The following is a 16014-nucleotide window of genomic DNA, read 5'->3' as shown; positions in this document are numbered from 1 at the left end:
TAAAAAAGAGAATTAATGGGATTTGTTTATATTTAATTGATATTGGAAGTGAGGAGTGGGAGGAAGATCATAAGGGAGGTTTGGAGACTTAGGCTTGCATTTCATGTCTGCAAACCCTGAGAGACTTCAAGTGGAAGAAATCTTTTCTCATACATGTGCACGGGACAAAAATTGGAACAGTCTCAGTAGTGAGGATTTTATTTGCAAACCTAAATCTCACTTTCAGACACACCAGACTTTTGAGTCAGTCTTCCTGCTACTTGTTTGTTTGCTGACTTACATTATGAGAGGACCTGTCAGCTGCTAAAAAAGATGCAATCTGGATAAAATGTGAGTGGTGCAAACATTTGTGCACCAACATGATTCCCTCATGTGGGATAAATCAGAAACATCTTCGTAATGGAGCAAAATTAAATACTCTTGGTGCTTGTACATTTTGCTGTGAGTTGAATGTAGTATTTTCTACTGAATTTTCCTTATTTTAACCTTTTTTCATGCAGCATCATATATATGCTGGAGTGTGAGAGGTAGTTTAAAGATCTTGACATCTTGGCACGCTCAGGGTTACTTTCCATTGCATTCTTTCTACAGTGAATGAAAGAATGAGAATGTTTTGGTGAGCTCTCTTTTAAAAAATGTTGTCACCCATTCTCTTGGGGCTTTGTGCATTTTATTAATAGAAGAGCGTGTGCAACCTGCAGTTTGAATCCTGCCCTCAGTCAGGAAATCACTGTATTCACCTTGTCTTTACTGGGATGAACATTTTCCATGGATGCCTATGCCAGCATCTGTGTGTTTGGAGCTGACCCCAAGCATTCTGTCCTAGTGTGGATCCTTCTGCCTCTGATGGTCTCTGCACTGGCTTGGTCTAACATCAGTGCTCACAGAACCTGGATGAGATGGGTAGCACCAACAGGCTGTCAGGAGCCTTGGGGTTCAACACAATTTTCACTGAGGCATTTATATCTTCCCCCAGATGTAAATGAATGTGTGACAAATACACACAGGTGCAACCTCCATGCAGAGTGCCTCAACACCCAAGGATCCTTCCAGTGCAAATGCAAACAGGGCTACCGAGGAAGTGGATTTGATTGTGCTGGTGAGTACCTCTGGATGGCAGGAATAGTGCTGTGTTGGTTTTCTCCAATAACTGATCATTAGAAGGCATGTTCTCAGAAAAGTCATGCTGAACAGTGCTGCAATACCAGCAAAGCAAGACCTCTCCACAAAATAATATATTAACTGCATGACTCATAGCATAGTCAATACAAGTATCCCTTGTTCAAATTAATTTTGCCTGTAAGTCTTCAAGTCTTATCTCTAGGAATTGCAAGTAGAACAGAGAAATGAATTTGTCTTGAAGAAACAGATAAAATAAAAAAATGTACTGTGATTTCTCAATGAATTCCCAAGGTTAGCTTCTTGGAGGGATGTACAGTCTCTCCCAGAAGGCTAACTTAACAAAAATGAGAAAAGGGAGAAAAGCTATGACTTCTCTGTTAAATTGTGTTCACTTTGTTTGTCTATTGAATATGGAAGACATCCTATAAAGATGTCATTTCCCACTTTAACTGAATATGACCCTTCAAGAAAAAAGAAAGAAAGGCAGTCCTTGTCTTTATATTTAAAATTAACCTTTTAATTTATACCTTTATTAATTCTGGCAGATGTTTTTCCTGCAACATCATTAAAGATGTTTTCTTCAAGATGACACTTGACCTCTGCTCAAATATTTAAAAAGTTTTTGTCTGTAGCATATGAAGTCTACATAATATATAAATCTTTTCAAATAATGCTTGATCAGCTATGTCTTATGAATATACTTCATGGTCACAGATGTTCTCTGAGCCCCTCTCTTGTTCATGTTCCTACTCCCATTATGGTAGCAATTGAAACTTACAATACACATTGATAAATTAATATTTTCACAGAATATTTTGAATTACAAGGGACCCATGAGTCCAACTCCTGGCCCTGCTCAGGGGAGCACCATTTTGTTAAATTCAACTTGCAGTATAGAAATGTTGACTTTTGACATGCAAAAATACACAAAAATCTCACTGTTACTGAATGGTTTGATAGGGACATAGATTACCACAGCAGACCTGTTTAGAGCTTTCTACTCAAATTCAATTTATGTGCCAGGTTCCTTGCTAGACCACATGTCTTGTGATATGTCACTGCAGCTCATTGAAATGGAAGGATGCATTTGACTAGACACCAAAGTAAACTGACATGACACATCTTGGTATGGTTTTGTAAAAACAAAATGTACTACAGGTGAAATGTTAAACAAATACATGTCTGAGAAAAATAATCTGTTGGTTTTGGTGGTTTTTTTTTCATTTATTTGCCTTTTTTTTAATGAGAAGGTTAAAATTCCCAGGAAATGTTCTTTTTGACTAATTCTACATATAAAATACTTTCTCGTCAAGCAAAAACAATTCAAGAAGAATGATAGCTGAAATATAAATAACAAATTTTTTTCACTTATGGAGAGACTTTTTTTGAGGTCTAGCCCTGTAAAATATCAGTTCTGAATTCCGATGATTCCTATCTTCTCACAGGTGTTTTTCTTACATACTTTGCCCTCTGCCTCCTTCCTCCTGTCATATTTCCAATTATTGAAATCCATTTGTTGTTTAGCAGAGGAAGGATCCATGATTCATAAAGTGAATAGAACACACTAAATGGAAAAGAGATTTATTACAAGAGAGGATAGAAGAATAACATACAGTAATGAGAGCAATCAGAGCCACAGGCAGGTCAAAAGTTGAGAGTGCAGCTAGAAAGTGGTAAACAACAGTAGAGGAAAATTAAAATACAATCAGCAGTAGATGAACCCTGAAATGGAGAGATGCTAAATACAGACTGGTTTCTCTGGTGGTAATTCTCCCACATATACCTTCTCTTTTAAAGGGAAGTGGAGGAGATTCTTTTAGCTCTGAATGTTTCAATAATTGACTTTTACTGCAATCCTCAAGAACATCTGACCAGTGTAAGTCATGGGGGCAGGACGTGTCTTGCTACTGGGGAAAATGGTTTTTTCAAACAGTGACACAAACAATTGGATGTACCAGCCAACAGTGAAACACTAAGTGTTCTCCATGTCATATGGCAATTGTAGAATAGCTTTGCCTTTGCTGCAGCCACAAGAAAATTTGCTATGGGGTTTAATGGGATGAGGACGCCATCTTGGGCGTTTAGGAGCTGAAGGCTGTGGCTTCACACTTCTTTTGGTGACAATGGCTACAGTTCCTGTGGCCCATTCCAGTTCCCAGCAGGGCTTCTGCTGCAGCTGAACAAAAACCCCCTTAAATAAGCCTTCAGTACTCCACATAATTATACCCACAGAGATGGAATCCTGTTTTCACAGGGAAGCATTAGTTTTTAACACCAATTGTCTCTAGTATTAAAAAAACCTGGCTACCATGGAAGCAGTATTTGCTTTTTTCAAAAAATGAAAACTGTTTTAATGTATAACTTAATTTTTGGATTATGAAAGGAGAGCAATAAAGCACATTGCTTATAATGAAATTCCTGTGGCTACATCTCATGCTATCAAATAACCTAATAAGTGACATAGTATATAATTCACCTTTGCAAAGGAGGTGGAAGAAATTCTTTCATTCAATTTGTGTGTCAATACACTGACTTGGAGAAACTGCTGAAATGTCAGGCTGCTGCTGGTATGGATATGACCTGTGATTATTAAGGCACCATTCTTATATATATGAAATATTGGAGACCATTTCTAAACTGTCTGTAGCACGTTTGAGAATCCATAGAGATGGATCAATTTGAACAATCCCTAAAAGGGTCCTAGTCATTTCCACATCTGGCCCCTATCTTGCTGCAATCTGTTGCTGTTCTCACGTTCATGTGTTTCCTGATTTCCCATTGTGCATTGAAAACCCACATTTCCCCTGCCACATGCTTTTATGTGTATTCAGCTTTTATTTAAGAATAGAGTCTCACAAGGTTCCATAAGCAATTAAAGTTCCTGGGGGAAAAAAATAACCTATTTTTGATTCTTTTTTTTTTTTGGTCCTACAAAATAACAGGAAAAAGGATTACTATCTTTAAGTCTACAGGTATCACTCTAATGAGCTCAACAATGACACTCCTGTTATTGCCCAGCTAGAGGCAGAGGTTACTTTTCTTCATTATGCTTTGCTGGGTATCTAAGTGTCAATAAAAATTCATGTTGGCTCTCTCTCTGCCTCTTGTATGACTCATTCATTTTTTGCTGATAGGGTAACTCTTAGACCCTATATATAATTTTGCTTTCTTGTTATATACTTGCCAATCCTGAGAAAGGTTGGTTTGACATAATAAAGTTTCAAAGCTTCTATGATTGTCATTTTGCTGGTGATATTCTTAAAATTTAATTCAGTATGGAGTCAAATACTGCTGTCACTCTTCAGTGAGTAACACTTGGGCTTTTGTCACCACACATTTCCTACTAGATGCCTTGCTGGCTGATGTAGTCATGTAGGAAGCACAGTCCAGTGTAACAAACTTGCCCTGATTTCTCGAAGTATCCTTCCCTAAATAAGACAGCACAAATTTTAGAAATTAAATAGGGTAGCATCACATATCGGTAGATAATGTTCCATGGTGCTTAGAAGAAAATAATAGCCCAGAATCTGTCTTTTTACCTATCTGTGAAACCTTTCAGACATGCTTAAGAATATCTAAAAGAGGTTGATAACTTTTAGAATGATTTCTGGAAGTATGTCACACTGATCTAATCTTTACTTACATGTACAGACTCCACCTACACGTGGTAGATTGTTGTCTGTCTCCCTCAACACTTCTTCAACTCTTATATAGAGAAGCTATAAAGGGAGCTATGAAAGGATTTATAAGCCAGTCTCCCAGGGTTGTCTCTCACCAAGTTTTTAAATGCTCTGTGATGTGGAAGCAGTGGGGTGCCTGCTGGAGCGCAGAGCAAGCTGCCTCCTACTGCATCCCCGGGAGGGTCAGGGCCAGCAGCAGCTGCAGTCACAGGCTGTGTGGAAGGAAAACAGACCCTTGTCTGTGCCTCTCCTGTATCATCCCCTGAGAACTTCCCTTTACACAATGCAGCACAGAGTCAATGTGTTGGCATCTACTCTTTATGTAATTTTTTCAACTCAACTTTCACAACTTGGTCATTAGACATCCTACACCAATCCATTTCTGCAGGTTTATAATTTTGTATAATTTATGTGAGTTTTTCTGATGACAGAAAAGTTTTACTTTTATGCCTCGGCCGCTGTTTGCCTTTGTTTTCTCTACTTCTTGCCTTAATTCTCTCTAATTCAAAGAAAGAAAATACCTTTGAAAACTGAGATATTTTTATATTAGGGTAGTAAACAGAAACTTCATGCTTCCTGATCAAAGGTAGGTGAGGAAGAGCTGAACTGAGGTGGAATGCTCAAAAATACAAAAAAAATACATTTCTTTGCCCTTTTTCCAAAATTCTCTGCAGTCACATAGACAGATAAGTGCACAAATGTTTGTGACAAACATGTCAGCATTTATCTACATATTTTGAGGCAAAGGGTCCTGAAAAATCACTGCCTCAGGTGTAGCACCCCAGAGCACCAGAGAAGGTGAGCTGCTCATTCAGGCAGCCATGGATTCAAAAGAACAGACTGAGTTTAAGGTGGTGTATCCTTACATTGCATTAGTCCTCCTGCAATTTATGGCTAGATATAAAAAGCCTTAAATCTACACCTCTGGCTACTCTAAAGATGAATGCAAGTTGGAAGGAGACTAGTACTGTGTCCTAAGATATGCTTAGTGTCCAGAGTCTCTGTCTTCACAAGCATGGAGATTTTCATAGTGCAGCAGCAAATTGGAGTCTGCAGGCACATGGGAATTTATACCTTTTCATCCCCCTATTTTTGTCACTCCTGTCAGTTGATTTTCCACTCTGCTAAATTTTGCACACACAAGGAGATTGGCTTTCTGACACCACAGAGGTTATTAAGTTGAACTGTAAGAATTTTCCATTTCATGAGGAAAACTTCAAAGCAGAAACTAAAAGCAGATGTTCAGGTTTGCTGAGCAGTCAGTCCTGTAGCCTTGAAAATCCCCATAGCCTCTCTGTTAAAAGTTTCTTGTTACTGATAGTCAAGAGGAAATTTGTTTGGAATTAAGCTTTCCTGTTAATTTTTATTGCTGAATTCTGAGTTTAGACCTAGGAACCTTACATCCTTCATGACATTATTCTCCAGTGGATACTTAGTGGAGTATTAGTAAAGAGCTTATCTGCAACTATGTGACAAGCAAGCCTATAAGTTTTATCCAAAAGAAGGAAGAACAAATCCCCAGGTTTGACTTTCATTTTATTGGCATCTGTTTACTCCAATAGCAATCTCAAAAACACCTAAATGCTACAGTGAGCACACCAAGAGTCTGATTCTTTCCTGACGTAGCAAATAGCATGTGGCTGCATTTGCCATACATAAAATGTGACAAATTCACAGTGATAGGATTGTATTTTCCAAAGTGAATTAAATTCAGGGAGCTTTCCTCTTTTCCTCCTAGAGTGCAGTTCTATTTATTTACTGGTGGTTTTCCTTCTGATGTGTCTCCATGAAAAGAGGCACAGAGAAAATAGTACTACCCAAGGTTCCAAGTCCAGTCCATCTGTCTCAAAGTACTACTATAAAATTTTCATAAATACATAGTGAGGAGCAAAATAGGAATATATTCTTGCCCTGATAATGTAATCATTAGACAGCAGAAGCAGGGGGAAATAAAAATAGCTGTCTTCCACCATCATTTTTAATCCTAAAAGACTGTAAGCACTGCAGCATCAATACTGATTGAGAATCAAAGATGGGAAGCACTATTCTGATCCACTGATGAAAATAGTTTCTCTTTATGAAAGCTTTTTTATAGCACACTGGAACTCAGCTCAGCTTTCATTGTTTTCTAGGTAGTTCACTTTAGAGACTCAAACTGTCAGTCATTTATGACATGGTTGTGCACAACATTTGATAGTAGTATCCAAAAGGATAATTCCAGAACAATTAAAATAACACCACTTTATTCCAAACTATAAGATACAGTATTTCATGTCCAAGAGGTGTCATGAAATGGTAAATTCTCAGCAAATGTTACATTTATGTTCTAGTCCATCTTGGGATTGCAAGATGGTAACAAATAGGCATTCTTGGATGCTTGTCTGAATGTTGGTGTTTACCCCTTACAATTAAATAAGAGCTAAAAGAAATATGACGGAGGAGCTTGATGTATGTCTTCTCAAAATACCCTCATTTCACTAGCTTTCAGCCTGCCATGGAAGGAAAATTAGACCAGAGAAGTTTACAAAAGACAGCCAAGAGAAATGCTCATTATTATTAGGCTGCAGTTGTTGTGGAGGGGATCACATCTCCATGGACAATTTTAGTCCAAAAATTGAAGAAGGATTTTTGGGGTTTTTTTGCCCGAGCTCCAGTGTAAAAATAATTTAAGTAAGGGGCTCTATGGCCTGTGTTACTCCTATGTTACACAGGAGTCCAAAGAGAGAATTACTGAGGGTTGCTTTGGTCTTTTCACTGTAACTCAGAGCTGTCAGTAGTACAGAGCTGAACATGTGCCTGTGTGTTTGGTTCTGTGCAGAACTGAACTTACATCTCATAGTAGAGAATTTAATTCTGAGGCTCTCTGGACCTTGTAAAGGACACCATGGTTCCATTTAAAAACGTTATTGCTGAATGATTCTTAGATTAATATTTTCTCTTTTCTTCTTGGTTCTAGTTATCCCTGAAAAGTCAGTGAAGGAAATTGCAAGAAGCCCTGGAACAGCTAAGGACACAATTAAGAAACTTCTTGAACAAAAAAGCAGTGTGAAAAAGCATAAAACAATCAAGAATGCAATCCCAGAAGCAGCTGTGACCCCACCTTCTCAGACCCACTTGCAGTTGCTGGACTATGAAGGTGGCATTGATCTTGGTGGGAGCTACAGTGAGGAGGAGAAAGAAACTGCAGCTGCTGCAGAAGAGGAGGCTGAAGAGTCAGATGAAGAGCAGAAGGAAGATTTTGAAAATCAAATTGATGAGCGAAACCTTAGAGGGGATGTCTTTTGTAAGTTTGTTTGTTTTCTGAAATTTCTGGCTTCAATGTGATTATGTCTAAACACTAAAAAATCATCACAAAACATTACAGACACTTTATCAGAATTTGCTTGTAGAAAATGAATCACAGAATCATAGGATGGTTAGGTTCTAGGTAATGCTTTTGAAAATATGTTTGAAGATCTTGAAAAACACAGCAAGAAATTATACAGCACATTGGAACTAGATGGTCTTTAAGGTCCCTTCCAACCCAAGCGATTCTATTATTATAACTGGTTTTTGGTACAGTTGTCTCAGTCAAACATTCTTCAAGATGGCAAAAATAATTACAATGAGGAACACACACTGTCAATATTTCATTCATTATATTTGCTCTTTCCAAAGTATAGAAAAATAATAAATACTATCCCACAGCAATTAAAATTATAATAATAAAATGATAAAATTAAATTAACATTCAGTTTATTGCTATTTAACCTGGAAGGAGAGATAAGTATATATTTTTTAAAGGAAGGATAATTTTAAAGTCCTCTGGAAAAAAATGGTCCGTAATATTGTAATTCTGTAAGACGGCCAAGAAAAAATGTAATTATTCACTTAATACAGTGGAGAATACAAGCTTCCTTGCCAAAGGCATTTGCCTAAAATTGCCTTCTTTTTTTGTTTTCGGTGGTAATTGGCCTGTTTCAGTTTAAGTTAAGGATATAGACTAATATTGCTTCCTCAAATTACGCTAGAGAGCTGATAAACAGAAGAAAATCAGGACTTTGCTCACCAATGTCCTCCTTTCCTACAAATATTAACAGTGAGTGCTAATGGCATGTTTCACGTTTGCTGACAATACCGAAATGGGGAGAATGACCCATTAATTGAAGGGCAGCACTGCTATTAAAGGGATCTGGCTGTGGAGGTAGACTGACAGGAGCAATAGAAAGTCAAACAAAAGCAGATGGAAAAGGAGACAAAAAGCCTCATGCAACATTTTGGATTTGGGATGACTGCTTAGGAAGATGCTTTGCAGTAAAAGGCAAGTTTTGCACTTCCCATTACAAGACAAATGAGGAAACAGTGGACTGGATGGATGGATGGATGGATGGATGGATGGATGGATGGATGGATGGATGGATGGATGGATGGATGGAGTTCAGACCTCACAACAGGTGTCTTTTTCAGCCTGCTTGGACAGGTCAGGAAGGATTGCCAGGAACACTGCCCCTAGGGTAGGGTCACCCTGGGTTTTGGTTAGGACAAAGGGCTCTGCTCTCTCTGCCTGGTGATGCAAGGAGAACTTGGTCTCCTGTACTGGGCTATGGGACCTGATGAAACTGTGAAGGGGGATTATGCAACCTTCCAGTTGAGTACTCTGTGCTGCAGTAGTTGGAATGCACTAATTTTCTAGATTTCAATTTCAGTGAGGCCACATAGGAAAAGTCCTCTGTCCATAGGGAAATCCAAATTATATATTGTTGTTGTGATGATTGGTGAGATTCTTTTTCAAGGACCTTCCCAACCAAACCAGGACATTTGAACACTACATACCTGGGCTAGGCAGAGAGGCAGAGTCTACTTGTTTCTACAAAAATTACCACTACAGCTGACAGCAGTAACAATGAATATTACTGCTTGAAAATATTAAAGCACTGTGGTTTATCTGTATTTTTGCCTACACTGCCTTTGTTCCAGTCACATCTGGCCTGGCCAGAATTTTCCCTTATAGATCTCAGAGATTAATATGCTGAATTTCTTAGAGAGATTTTTATTTTGCTAGGGGATTCTGGCAGAAAGCTGGTGTGCTGCTTCATGCAGAGATAGCAGCATGCCCAAGATGTAGTTTCATTAAGTTTGTGAACTCTGTATTATCTGTAGCTTTCTTGTTTGACACCAACTGTGATTCAAGGACTTAAAGCATTGTGCCATTTTCATTTAAGGCTACATTGCTTAAGTGTGTTTTCTTTCCTTTTAAATTTCCATGTGCTGTACTTGATCCTTTTTATCATAAAAATTCAGTCACGATTCAGGCGCTTAATTGCTTTAACATTTGTCTTTAAAAACACTTTCAATTTTAATGATATTGAGTGATCCCTCAAAGAACATCATTAGCTCAAATTTACAGCTCATAAATTTGTACATTTTTTCCTTTCTTTGCTGATTCCTTTACTATTCAGCAGATTCCTTTACTACAACATTAAATTCCTCCGTATAATCCCCTCAAGTATTCACATAGCATCTGCCTTTTGTATTATTAATATTGGTATTTTTTGTCTTCCAGGAAGAGTAGTTAATTAGGAAAAAATAGAAAAGTCTCTTTAAATTGATGTATTATTTTATCATAGTAGTTATACTACATGATAAATACATAGGGACCCATAGAAAATATTGTAGGAAAAAAGGGAAATATATGGATATGGAAATTATCAAAATAGGCCCAACTACCAAAATAGTGGACCTTTGTGAGAATTGGTATTTACCAATTTTTTTTTTAAACCCACACAATAGTTAAAGACAGCAAAGCGAAGCCCACAACATGTAAGAAATGTCAAAATTAAGGTCATCAATGAAAACTTAGATTTTTTTCTTATATTTTTGTATCTTATGATACAGTTTGAAATTACTTCAAATTACTATTTTCAATGGGATTCTTGCCTTGTCCACTGTGAAGGAAGGACCTGTCCTCTTGTGAAAGGTGCAGTTTAATAAATAAGAGTATTTATTTATTGATAGACTAATTGTTTATTGATATGAATATTCATCATTAATTATTCATTATTATCAAATACTCAATCAAAACATGAGACTAAACATAGTATTGGAAAGCTCTTTATTACATGAGAAGTGGCCTTTCTGCATATGGAAGAAGACACAGAGCGCTGGGCCAAGTACTTAGTTATATAAGCAAGGATTGCAGAGATGCTACACTCAAGCTCCACTGAAATAATTAAGCACCACCTAAATTCTGACAGTTGCTAACATTTTATTGCTTTTTGGCTGTCATTGGTAATTCAGAATGATATTGCCAACTGCAAATAAATTCTATATCCTGTACTTCATCAGTTTATGAAATTCATATCATGCTTAGAGCTCCTGTAGTATCACGTAGCCAGCCATTTTATTATGCAGAGAGACTTCCTTTGGTAGCATCAAGAATGATAAAGAGGGATTAGTATTTGGCAATACCAAAAGTGGACTGTTTCCCTTATGGCTTCACAGCTTTTGATGCTGAACAAGATAATTCCCTCAGTTAATCATGATGTTTGCTCTCATTCTTTTCTGGTAATTACACCACTCTGTGACCTATTAATGCTCAGACCACAGCTTAGTTCATAGCTATACATGTCAGATTTTTGGAAAACGTAATTCTTTCAGAGCAGGATGTGGTAGCAGAGAAATGGGATATTCCTGTGAGTCCAACCTAGTGGTATACCATATATATATAGGAAGCTCATCTGAAATTTACTGTGTCTTTTATTCTGCTTGATTTTTTTACACTCTGTTTTTCTGGGTTTTGTTGTTTTTAATGGGTTTGATGACATCAGTGGTTAAGAACATGTGGGACCATGATATGAAGGGGTTTGTATGTAGAGATTACATATCAGCTGTTGCTGCGTATAAATTGATGGGAGGGCATCTGCAGTACAGAAAGAAGGATGGACTCTGCTGTGCCTAGAGTGGGACATATGTGTGCTTTTGTTGGTGACAGCTTGTTCTTAGGGACCGTGAAAGGAGACCCGCCTTTCTACAAGACCACTTGGTAGCAGGAGAGCTAAAAAGATTAATTATGACTCCTGCCTATTACTTATGAGGGAGTAATCTTTGGATCCTGGCTGTGTGTGAGGATGATCTGATTAAAATATAGGCACTTCTCAAGCAGTAAGGTTTATCTGAAACCTTTCTGTAAGCTGAAGCTTGCAGCTTCTATAATTTGCAGCTGATATCTTTCAGCAAGTGCAAAACCTGATTGCAATGCCTGACTGAAAACAAAAATAGATTTGGAAACAAAACTGGACTCTTTTTCTCTCCGTAGCAGTTCTTCGCTTCATAGCACATGGCTACACCTGCACATATCTCTCTCAAGTGAATTAAAGTGTAATTCAATAACTTAACAAATAAATCATTCTGGCAGCTGTTGTCTTCTGTAAAATCACTCCACTCTTTCCAGAACTGATAATATTTTAATAGCTGTCTTCATTTTGGCAAAGGTTTTCACAGCCTGATCCTCTTTCACCAAGTGCAAGGCCAAGTTTATGGCTTGAGAGTAAACTTAACACCAATCTGGATGTGCCTATTCCTAAATGTGTATATGTAAACAAAAATTAATTTGGAGAAAGATGTATATTAATCCTTGCCTTAAGTATGAATATTATCCAGGTGATCTAAGCAATGGACTGGGTTAGGGGGAAGCTACAAGGACAACAAGAGATGACATGCTCCTGGCAATTCATCAGAAAGCTCATAAAATTGCATGAATCTTCTCCAATTCAACACTTCTGAAAGTGCCTCTGGGCCTCTTTGTTAGTGTGTGTTGTCACTGGTGTACACAGAGCAATTTCTGACAGTTTTGAAGAAGAAGAAAGGTTAAGTGGATGGCATAGCCTTTATGGTGCTAGGAGGCTCTGGATTGCAGTTGCTTCTGAGTATATTCTTAAAAGTGAGTATGTGAGAGCATATTGGAGTATTTAAATGGAAAGCCCTAGCTCAGTCAAACTCATGGGGAAAAAGCCTCCCCTCTGAACAAATGTGCATCCATGTGAAAATAATGACTTTTAAAATATTTGGCATGTGCATATATGATGCAATGCTGAGTAGGGAAAAGTAATTTTCATAGCTTTTCTTAGCACAGCTGCCCATGGGATGAGGCTGAAAAGTGACCTTCAGTTGTTTCAGGCTTTCCACTAATACATTCTCTAAGCAGTAATCCAAAGGCTTCTCCCTCACTCCTCTAAAATGGCACTTTTAAACTCCTCCTGTTTTCACAGGTGGTCATGAATATATCACAGGTATCACCTGCTTAAGTGTTTGCAAATGACAGAATACCAGTGAAAGCAGATCCTTCCCTTATCTCATGTGTAATTAGTTACTTATACAGGGTATACATAAGTATACCCTTCATAAGAAGTTGAGATTTTATGATTGTTTTTTTAGTGAGTACACTTATCTATTAATCACTTAAAATAAAACAAACTTAATCATAGAATTTTAAAAGACTTATAGTAATCTAGAGATTACTTAGCATAAACAAGAATATGGAATCTTCTATCCCACCAGACAGGAGCGCATTTCCCTTGGTCTCTGAGGCTGAGAAATAATGCTTCTTGAGTAACCACCTCTTTCAGGCCAATATCTTAGAGAACACCCCTAACATTCATTGGTGCTACTTCACCGACTCTTCCAGTCAGCACCAGCTATCAGTGCCCTGACTGCAGATCTGTGGGCCTTTGATGCCCTAACTTTTACAAAGTCTCTGACATTATCCATTTTTTGAGGCTGCTGTTGGCAAACTGCTGCCAAGTCACTGTCTCTGTCTCTGCTGTCTGGTAGAGTTCAGTTTCATTTGATCATTATAGCAAGAAAGCAGATCAGGCCTCTGAAGAAAGATCACCATTTTATGACCTTGTGAATCTGAAATTCAATGGAGCTGTAGCTCCAGTGCTTATGGGTTAGAAGGCTCAGTGCTGTGGAAAACAGCAATTTAAGCAAATTTTAAAATTCAGAGTATCTAATTGCTGTTAGGAATATGTGTTTGGTGGTGGAGTGGAAAATGCATATATTGACTTATTCAAATAAATTATGTCAGCTGGTATAAAGGAATAAAGTTCCATTTTCTGTTCCTGTGATGACTCAGTACTTGACAAGTTGTTTTCCCTAGTTCCCAAGGTAAAAGAAGCAGCTGCCTTTGGCCCTCACCTGGCACAGAGGAAAATTCCAGTGTCGAGACCAGAGCAAGAAGGTGGCTTACTTTTATCATACAGTATTTATTTTCCTGGGTATTGTATCTTTTTGTGACAACCTGTGTTAGCCAAGTCAGAACTAGTTTAAAAGCCTTTAACATAAACCAAAGATTTTATGAACACATTAGAGACAGTATCTGGCCAAACTATGCTACCAGTTCCAACGTGTCCTTTTCCAAGTATACTTTTACTGTTTATAACCCGTGCATAGAAAGTTTCCCCACATTAGAACTTGACTTGCAATTGAATTTCACTTGAATAATTTCATAGTCATGAAAAAATAAAGTAGTTTCTATTGTCTATAAAATGAAAACATGTTGTATAGTACACAATAATCTTAAACAAACAAAACAGACAGATGTGCTGGTTGACATTTTTTTCCAATTTAGAAAGCAGCAGTCTCAGAAACGATGGATTTAGACAACAAAGCTCTCTAAATGCCATGTACTGGATGTCTCTGTCTCATGATAAAGTACATTAAAATAACAAGAAGGATGCTTCTTTCTGAGGAAATTCAGAGGCTGATGTATTACTCTTAATCAGATCTGTCATGCTTGCATTGCACAGTGTCCCTTTGTGTGTGTGGTGCTTTTCATCTGCACAGTCATGAAGGCCGTGGTGTGCTCTGGCTGACACCCTTTTCAGGGGGCTCTAAAGGTCAGCTGATCTGGGCTATTCCCAGCTCCATGTAGTTGGATTATCAGGTGCTGATGTAAGGGATTCTTCTCATGGGAGGCCAGTTTCTCTCAAAGGATAGAACTGGAACTTGAGCTGATTGCAGCTACAGCAGTGTAACAAATGGAGAATGGAGAGCTCTAAAGCTGGCAGATCTCAAACAATTCCTGATGCTCGAGTTCAACACTAACAGCTCCACCTATACTTGGGGATTTGCGGTCATTGATAAACAGAAGTCACAGCATTTAAACTCGTGCAGATGTGAGTAAAAAGACACTGAGCAAAAGAAATAATTACTACATAATATTTTGATTTTTTGCAGTTGCATCTTGGTCAACACTATCTGAATTCAGATTATAATTTTAGAATCTGTACATTAATAACTGTATGAATAAAGAGCAAAATGTTTTAACAGTACTTAGGATATGCTCCTAAATGCTCCTATTATCTCTGCCATTTTTTTTTCAGTTGATTGCAGCTTCAGTCGAGGGGTTTGTGACTGGAAACAAGATGCTGATGATGACTTTGACTGGAATCCTGCTGATCGAGATAGAGGTATTCAGATATCTGCCATCTAGATAGGCTTTGATTTGATGGATTACCCTCTCCAAAAAAAAAAGGGGGTGAGGGGAAAGAGAATCCAGGATTTTTCTTTTCTATCAGTGTGTTATCTTTATAATAGAAGAAAAGAGGCAGAGGATGCTAGGAGTGGATATTGTTTCTTTGAAATGTCCAATTGAAAATAGTAATCATCAATATATTTCAATGCAAATAAATCAAAATGTAAGAAAAATTATTAGAACATAACTGTTCAGAATTGCAAACTACAAGGCAATGGAAACCTTATTAACTACTTGTTGTGTCTCTCCAAGATTGGTAGGACATTTAATCACACATCTGTCATTTACATGGATGTGGCAATGTAGTCACCCACAGGGCTTAAATATTACTGGGATAACTGCTCAGAAATCTCAAACTCTGCAAGACAAACTCAGAATAAGCCAAGGGCAAGGGGCCTATTCAAGAACAACTAGTACATGAAGAGGTACCAATGGCAGCCAGCTGAAACCTGAGAAACAGCTCCATGAGAGCAATGGGACTGCTGAGTAGGTGCACATAAAAAGGTGGGGCTGGACGAGTTTGTTTGAAAGCATCTCTCTTTCCCTGTGGCACAGAAATGTTGCAGAAGTTGCTGCAGTAGTGACCAGTGGATCCTACAGATCCTGCAGGCTGCTTACATCAGTTCCCACACACACATTCTCTTCCTCTTCTTTAAGAGTCTTTCCACGCTAGTCTTTCTTCACTAATCCTTCTTCTCC

At 37.9% G+C, this 16014-nt stretch overlaps 1 protein-coding gene across 2 annotated transcripts in view; it reads left to right on the top strand.

Annotated features, from left to right (window-relative positions):
• Positions 1–16014, top strand: part of EGFL6 (EGF like domain multiple 6) — a 31063-nt gene that overhangs the window by 11780 nt on the left and 3269 nt on the right. Inside the window, exons 7-10 of one of the 2 annotated variants that reach the window (XM_030958044.1) lie at positions 977–1099; positions 7759–8085; positions 13939–14019; positions 15164–15250. In XM_030958044.1, the coding sequence (XP_030813904.1) occupies positions 977–1099; positions 7759–8085; positions 13939–14019; positions 15164–15250 (618 nt within the window). The remainder of the gene's footprint in view (positions 1–976; positions 1100–7758; positions 8086–13938; positions 14020–15163; positions 15251–16014) is intronic. The other variant, XM_030958053.1, reaches the window with a different exon arrangement.

This window comes from Camarhynchus parvulus, chromosome 1, assembly GCF_901933205.1.
Source record: "Camarhynchus parvulus chromosome 1, STF_HiC, whole genome shotgun sequence".
In the NCBI taxonomy this organism is placed as follows: domain Eukaryota; kingdom Metazoa; phylum Chordata; class Aves; order Passeriformes; family Thraupidae; genus Camarhynchus; species Camarhynchus parvulus.
The sequence above is the reverse complement of the archived record's forward strand: the minus strand, read 5'-3'. Positions and strand labels throughout refer to the sequence as shown.